General features: G+C 57.3%; 1 protein-coding gene across 1 annotated transcript; it reads right to left on the reverse strand.

Moving 5' to 3' along the window:
• Positions 1–4149: 4149 nt before the first annotated feature.
• Positions 4150–6758, reverse strand: NKX2-3 (NK2 homeobox 3). Its single transcript, XM_060033616.1, has 2 exons — positions 6398–6758; positions 4150–4896 (listed from the first exon to the last, which is right to left on the reverse strand). Exons 1-2 carry the CDS (start codon positions 6756–6758, stop codon positions 4163–4165), a joined length of 1095 nt encoding a protein of 364 aa, XP_059889599.1. The 3' UTR covers positions 4150–4162.
• Positions 6759–8109: the final 1351 nt, after the last annotated feature.

Raw genomic sequence — 8109 nt, forward strand, 5'->3', positions numbered from 1 at the left:
CCAGAACCCAGAGGGACGATTTACTTCACCCACTCAATGTCTCACGGGTCATTAGAAGGCTTGTCTGGATTTTACAATACCTCCTGGCTCACAGGACAATCAGTGAAGCAGTGGTTTGGGCCTGGGAGGGTGTCTTTTCCCCTAGAGGGAGAGCTCACGGAAGAGGTAGCTGTTAGTTGAGGGTTTTCACCCTCTGATAGCCAAGGCACTGGAACCCCAGCAACTGAGCTGTAGGGAAATCCTTCAGTGAAGAGATGAGAGCTATTTATACCCAGAGATTGCAGGATCTGGAAAAGGGTAGGGAGCAGGGAGGGGGCTGGTCCTGGCTGGCTTTAAGTATCTCAAGACACGCAAACTGCGCAGGAACCAATCCACAGAACCAGCTGTGTTTCCTCTATGAGAATCACACGCCTCTTTTCCAGAACAGGAGGGGATGGATGCAAAGTAAAGGAAGATTAATTCGGGCCAGGAGGAAGCCAGGCAAGGAAGGTGGGGATCCGGCGCTGGGGAGCACTTCGAGGCCACAGCCCAGCAGGATACAGATCAGGAGGGAGAAAAAGGGGTGGCTTACTTAGGAAACCCCCTGCGGAGCTAAGGCGTCTGCTCCCAGGAGCCTTGGGTTCCTAGCGCGCACGCGCTGGTCTTGGAAGTGAGCGCTCCCCGTAGGGCAGCATCTTGATCACCGACAATACTCCTCACTTGGAGAATGTAGGGGAAGTCGAATTGGGTCCCAGATGCAGGTCCCAGATTAACCGTATACCTCCCAGTTTTCCACCCCACCCCCGCCCCACCCTGCCCTATCCCTGCGTCTTCCCTAACCCTAAACTTCGTGTCCTCCTGTCAAGGTTATCACCAAGTTCTCAGCCTCCTTTCCTAGGTTTTGAGCTGTAGGGCAAGGGGCAACAATCCCTTGGGGAAGCCGTTTCCCCGGCGGCATCACGGGGTACCCAAGGCCGGACATTCCTGTGGGATGGAGATAGGCTGCACGGCTTCCGCAGACGGTTTTAGGTGTTCTGGCTCCGCCCAGGTGGGCCAAGAGTCTAGCTGTTCATCTCCCTTGCAGCCAACACCCAACGCGAAGTTCCCCACCACAGGGGCCATCCGCATTGGGGAACGCGGTGCTTAAGGAGGCTGGCCCCATCATCTCCTACCGTGATATCTGTCCTAGAGGGAAAAGATGCCAACCTGGCCCCCTACGATCCCACTAGGCCCTCACGTGGAGAAACAGAGACAAATAAATCTTTGCATGACACTACGTTGTGATTTTGGAAAGTACCTAAGACTCTGGTGGCACATATTAGGGAGTGATTACCCTCCTTGGGTGGTTCAGGAAAAAACCCTGGCCTTGAAGGAGGAGTAGGAGTTCACTAGAAAATTGAGGGTATTAGAGCATCCCAGACAGAGGAGAGGACATGTGCAGAGACATGGAGCCTGCAACAGCAAAGCGCTGCTTGGACTGGCTTCCTTTTTGTCATTCAGGCCTCGGCTTAAATCTAATCTCCTCAATGTGGCTTTCTCTGACCACCTACTGGAAAAGAACCCTCCCTCCAGTACTTGGTTCTCTTTCTTTTTTAGAATTTATCGACTACTAATTTTTACGTTTGTTAGCTATCTCCCCGCCACATACGCTCCTTCAAATAAACTTCCTAAGCCTACGGACACTGTTTTTTTTTCACCGTCCCCAGCGGCCAGAACAGTGAAGTGAACATATAGTAGTAGTATCAATGTCAGTGAATAAATTTGAATAAATGGATGAATGAATGAATGAATGAGTCCGAGGCTGCAGACACGTATTAGGAAGCAAGAATTCCCTCCATGCCCTTAGCTTAAGAAACTCAAGGAAAGATAATAGCTCCAGAAGGAGGGCTCGCTAGGAAGGGGGCTTGGGACGTCACGGTGGTGAAAGCGGTGGTGGGAGGCGGTGTTCCAACTCCAGTTCGGCTTGCGGGAGGAGGGAACTGGCGGCGAGGAGCTGAGGGACCCGCAGTCTGGTGCACTAACTCAAGCCTGGCTCCGGGGTCTTTCTGCCTCTAGAGAGGCAAGGGGAGGGCGGGTCTCCGCCCCCCAGGCGCCCCCTTTCCAGCCTCCCGCTAGACCCTTTTGGACGCGTCCAAGCCTCATCCTGGGCGGTCCGTGGGTTTTGGTGGATTCGCTTGCCTGCCTGCCTCCCTCTCTCCCCTCCTCTTTTTTCTTCCTCCTCCTCCGGGGCTCTGCAGCTCCCCAGCCCGGGTACCGCAGCAACCTAGCAGCCCCCGCCCCCTCCTGTAAGGGCGAAATTGCTAAACTTGTAGCAATAATGACCCTGCATTCAGGCCTGCCGGCTCCCGCTGAACTTCTCCGCGCCCCGGCCGGCCCGGCCTAATCAGCGCGCCCCTCCCTGCTGCCCGCCCAGCCCCCGTCCCCCCTTGCCGCCCCCTCCCCCAGCGCACAAAAAGTGGGGAACAAAATCCCCGCGCATTTCTCCGTCCCTCTGTTGAGCAGACTGCTGCACAAAGCCCCCGCTCTGGGAAGCAATGGGGAGCTCGGGAGGGACGTCAATCCCGACGCGCTGGGGTTTTTGTTCGCGCAGGGGACTTCGCCTTCCTACCACACCTTTTGTTCGGGACTCCAATAAAAAGCCATTCTTTCCGCACCTTCTCGGCCCGGAGCCGCCTTTCAGCAAGGCCCGGCCCCACAATGGCGCGGCGCGCTGAGGCCTCCCCATTCACCCTCCTTGGCACGCTCACAATCGGCCGTGTGGCAGCACAGGCCTCGCACAGGCATTCTGCGCAAGTGACAAGGAGCCGCATAAAGCCGCGGCCGCCGGGGGAGAAGGGAGGGCGACCGAGGGGGAGAACTCGGCCGCGGCGGGGCACAGCGCCCCCGGGCGCGCTGGAAGCCTGGGCGGCGGCCGCAGATGCAGCCGCCTTCGCGAGGCCTACGCCTGGGCCTGGGGGCGAGGTTTCCATTTACCCTGGAGACCCTCGAGGCGGGGCAGAGTCTAAGCCTTGATCTAACGCAGGCCAAGGTACTAGCGCAAGCATCTGGGTGAAACTTGGGGGGATTACAAAGCCCAGGCCTCAAAAGGTCCTGAGTCTCCGACCTGTCCTCCCTACAACAGTAAAGAGAAATTAATGAACAAAGCCTTGGAGACCGGACTTGCAGCCTAGGGGCTGAGGCAGGGGAGACCAGGCCTACAACCATCCAGGGGGAACTGTTTTTCCTGAGTATCTTTTCCTTCCCCTCCCGCCCTGTTAAAGGGTCCCTCCCCACTCTCGTGGGCTAAACAAAGTCTGTAGCCGGCCAACGGTTTGAAAATATTGCACCTTGTTTATTGACTCCTGTAGTGTATGGCAGCGGGTGTGTACATGGCGTGTGGATATAGTTTATATATATATATATATATATATATATATATATATATATATATATATATATATAATATGTGCTGAACACAGAATACGAAACAGAAAGGAAAGCCGGTAACACCTCCGGTGGGCCACCAGTTCCCGGATTTGTTCAGCCCCCCCCAGCTTTTGATCTCGCTCCACTGGTTTTTTTCGCAGAGTTCTACACCCCCCTGACAATCTGGAGATCCAGGCCGAGGTATCTGGTGCGGAAGGCAGGCGGTTGGGAAAAGGAAAATGGACTGTGCTGTGGTACGCCGACCCCGCAAAGGGGGCAGAGCGTCGGTAGGGCCTGGGGATTTCTCAAGCCACGACGCCCATTTTTCTCTCCTTCATGCTTTTTTTGTCCTTGAGTTCTCCGCCAGCTCTTCGCGGCGGCCGCGGGAAGGCTGAGGGAGAGAAGCCCGAGGGAGAGAAGCCCTTCTTGCTCTGGGAGAACCGAGCGGCAGCCCGAGTCTCAGCCTCTCGCACTCCTTTTGGGGCCAAGCTCGGGGCCATCGTCCTCCCAGCACCCAGCCGGCGTTTCTGCCTCAGAGACAGTCTTCGTGACCACTCCCGGGCATCCTCTTCGCCCCTGAGCCCCCTTCCCCAGGCCTCGCGTGAGCTGCGCTCCGGGGCTCTGGGGAGCGAGACGTGTGTGTATATATATATATATATATTTATTTATTTTTATTTAACGAGGGGTCCTGGCCCTTCCTTGGATCCAGCCTTTCTCGCGCTTCAGTCCCGCGGCGCCAGGCTGCGGTGGGGCGGCTGCCGCATGACCCGCCCGGTCCCTACCAGGCCCGGATGCCCTGCAAGGTGCCCTGCGTGCACGCGGCCCCGGCCGCCGCACCCTGGTGTAACGGCTGCGCGCCGCCGCCGCCGCCGAAGCCGCCCAGGTTGCTCACGTTCACAAAGGGGCCGCCTCCGGCCGCACTGCAGGCGGGCTGCATGGCCGAGGCCGCCGCGGAGGCCCCGCCGCCGCCTCCACCGCTTGCCGGGTACGCACAGCCGTAGCTGCCGCTGTAGGCCGCAGCGGCGGCGGCTGCAGCAGCCGCGGCTGCGGCGGCGGCTGCCGAGTTCCCATAGCCATAGGCGGGGAAGCTGTTGTAGGAGTAGGCGCCCGCGCCCACGCTGTAGGGCGCGCCGTAAGCTGGCGCGCTGGGCGTGACGCACGGCTTGCCGTCCCGCACTAGCACCGGCACTGCCACGCGGCGCGGCGGCGGCGGGGGCGCGTGCCCGCCCAGCTCCAGAGACTTGTCCTGCCGCTGTCTCTTACACTTGTACCTGCGATTCTGGAACCAGATCTTCACCTGCGTGGACGTGAGCTTCAGGCTGCTGGCGAGGTGCTCGCGCTCGGGGGCCGACAGGTACCGCTGCTGCTTGAACCTGCGTTCCAGCTCGAAGACCTGGGCTTGCGAGAAGAGAACCCGCGGCTTCCGGCGGCTGCGTGGCTTCGGCCTCTCGCTCTCCTCCGCTGCCTTGCAGTCTCCGGCCGCCTCCAGAGGCTTCTTCAGCTGGCAGCTTTCTGCGGAAGAAGCAAAACAACAGCGTCCTTTAATTGTTCCCGATCTCACCGCGGCTCCGGTCCCGGAGCACTGTGGCCCCTTTGGGGGGCAGCGCGGAGTGTGCGGTAATAACTGCTTGGACTTTGGGGAAAGTTTGTGGCTCCTGACGCCGTGGGACCCTGCGATAGCCCAAGGCCCCTCACAACGCCCTTGGCGGGTGGAGGCACGTTCCGTGGGGAGGGGTAGTTAGTGCGCGTTTATTTAGAACTTGAGCATCCGCGAGAGATTACCCTGTATTAAATGTGCGGCTCGGCGTGCTGATGATTATTTTCAGGATGGAAGTTTGCAACTCCATAATAACTATAGTATTTGCAAACTCGTTTGCCTTCCACTCCGTCATGAATAGCTGAAGGTGTGAGACATGTTGGTATTTGGGAGCCGGTATGCGTGCGTTCTGCGAAAATCTTCCTGCTCGTAAATGTCTGAGTGTAACGCTCATGTATTGCCCAGGGACAGTTTTTTACTTTTAAAAGCCTACAGGCCCACAGCTAAACGTCTGCCTGACGACATCTGTATTACCTTAGAGAGAAAAAGAAATTTGATTGATTTAGACAGTTTCATGTCGATTTTAGGCCCGGGGAGCTGTCAGAGCACAGGCCTTGGCTTCCACCACATCAAACCTCCTCTTAGGGAAGGAGATTCTTTGGCTCTCTCTCCTCCGAAACAAACACTTCCTTGGAGGCTTTATTCAGTTGTCCTATTTCCCTACCCAATTCACCTCGCATCCTACTTGAGCAGCCAGGATCTAAGTTCGGCGCGTTTTTCACTCAGCCCGAAGCCCCACAGCCTGGGACACAAAGCAAAACGTTAAGAATTTTCAAAAAAGTCTGGTGCCTCAGGGGTGTGAGTGCGGAATGGACTGTGTTCCCACGCACTCTCCCAGCATCCCCTCCCTCTCTGCCGGGTGCCGTGGGTGCGAGGACGCTGAGTTCCAGGCGGAGAAGTGAGGAAACCACCCAGCTGAACTCTACCGAAGTTCCTGCGCCCTGTGGACACTAGGCACAAAAGCTGCTTCGACTGTCTTTTCCAAGAAGAGGGAGCGGCTGCCCTGGCCTCAGAAAACTCGTCTCACGCTAGAGAGAAAGTGGGAAGAGTTCAGGCTCGTGCCCCTCTAGCTCTTGGGAAGAGCAAAAATACTATGAGCTGTCAGCACCCAGCTGCTGAGCCCATGTTGCTTATCACCATCAGGGCAGCAGTAACTATTTTCCCTTCCCTCCGGGGCTGCATCGCCTCCCCCCTCTGGGGGGAGTAGTTGACGGAGTCACCTTGTCTTTCTCCCTCCGCCCTGGCTCCCTTGCAGGCACCTGCGCTTTGCGGAGCTGTCGTTGACCAGGGCCAGGGCATGACCCCAGCCGGGGCTAACGGGGCGGGCAGCCGTGCTGGCGAGATTTGTGGGCTTTTCGCGGGCACCCCGCCATTGCTCCAGATGTGCGGGTGCGTTTCCTTTCCCCCTCTACTCACTTTGGCTCCGGTCCCTCAGGACCTCGGGCTCCTCTTCATGTTCCTTAGGCCCGCTGCACGAGTCTCGCAGGACCGTGTGGACATAGCTCTGGGGGCAGAGCCCCGAATCCCCGTGGCCATCGGCTGTAGCTAGTGAGTTCAAATAGGACAGTTTCTCTCCCTCTTCTTCCTCGTCCTCCTCCCCTCCGTCAGAAAATTGCGTCCCCTCAGCGGCGGCCAGCATGCAGGGCGCCGAGTGGAAGTGGTGCTCCAAGTCCGCCTGCAAGTGCGCGCCGTGGAACTGCTGTTGCTGCTGCTGCTCCAGATTCAAAATGTCTTTGACTGAGAAAGGGGTGGAGGTGACCGGGCTTGGTAACATCATCAGGGCCACTTAATTGTCCAGTCCAAATACTCAATAAATCCCGGCGGGGGCGGGGAGGCAGCGCGGCGGCTCCAGCTCTCCTTCTGGACTCCGCCGCTGCTGCCGAGTCGGGCTTTTGACAGACGCGGTCCCGCTCCAGTCTAAATCGCCTCCATTGGCCGGGACGTGGGGGTCTGGGTTTTGTTAAAGCCACTGAAGGGACTGGGGCCGGGGCTGCGAAGCCTGAGTCCGGGGGTCTTACGTCACGTCTGGGGCGGGGCTCTCGCTTCGACCTCCCTCTCTATTGGTTCCAGCTCCTGTGGACCGCGCCCCTCCGCAGCCAGTGAGTGTGGGTGCCGTGGACCTACCAGAAATAGACAAGGACTAGTATAAAGTCGCAAAGTCCTAGTCACTGTGGGCGAGGCTGCACTGCCTGGGGTACGCGAACTACCGATTCCCACCCAGACTGGCCGCATCTTCCCGGGCAAAGCCAGTTCTGGGAGGTTTCCTGTCTGAGAACCAGCTACCAGGAAGGATAGCCCAGGAGTATGGTTTTTCCAGATGCTGCGGGGGCAGGAAAACTTCCTGGCATGTAAATACCCGGCACTGGATCCCCAAGGAGATGGAAAGTTTTATATGTCTATGGATGGGCGACGTGTGCGTTCTCGCCTTGTTGACTTTGCTCAAGCTGTTCCCTCCACTCGGAATGTCTTCTCCGCCCTTGTCTCCACGACAAGCCTGTTCTCCGAGGCTCTGCTCAAATGCCACCTCCTCCAAGGAAGCGCTCCCTCGTCGCCTAGCCGGAAGTCATCTCTCTCGCATCTGAACTTGCAGCTCGTGCTAGTAAAGGACATTCGTGTCACTTATCACTTCCCGCCTAGTACTATAGCTATACTGTCTGCCTGGTCTCCCTGGGTAAACTATGAGCCCCCGAGGGCAGGGCACCGTTAGCATTGGCTCTTGTAGCTTTTCCAGCGGCCGCACTAAGCAGGTATGTGAGAGACAGGATGATGGAGCCATTACTGAATTTTGTGGACTGACAGCTCTTGGTTTGAATCCTGGCCTAGTCAGTGTATGGCCTTGGGCGTTTCTAAGCCTCAGTTTCTTTGTCTACAAAAAGACAGTAATACCTTCTTCAGGGTTGTTGCCAGGGATAAATAAGGCAAAACATGCCAGGATTTTCATGCGGAGCACATGTTAGTGCTCAATACACGTCATCGACTGCTATTCTGCATCAGCGGTCAAGCAGTATTTGTTGACTGCATTGGTGATGACATGGCTGGAGTGCCTCACACATTGGGTGGTTTCATAGGGTCTTGAGAGCAGAGTCTGTCTTCACAAGGCAGGTGACCCAGCCATGGAGGCCATCTTT

The sequence above is a fragment of the Delphinus delphis genome, chromosome 16, assembly GCF_949987515.2.
Source record: "Delphinus delphis chromosome 16, mDelDel1.2, whole genome shotgun sequence".
Classification (NCBI taxonomy): Eukaryota; Metazoa; Chordata; class Mammalia; order Artiodactyla; family Delphinidae; genus Delphinus; species Delphinus delphis.

What these genes read in the sequence shown, in the direction of transcription:
- NKX2-3 (XM_060033616.1), bottom strand. Translation starts at nt 6,758, where the DNA reads ATGATGTTACCAAGCCCGGTCACCTCCACCCCTTTCTCAGTCAAAGAC. An exon ending in CCTGAGGGACCGGAGCCAAA is followed by an intron (nt 4,897 to 6,397) that starts GTGAGTAGAGGG and finishes CTTCTTCCGCAG; the next exon opens with AAAGCTGCCAGCTGAAGAAG.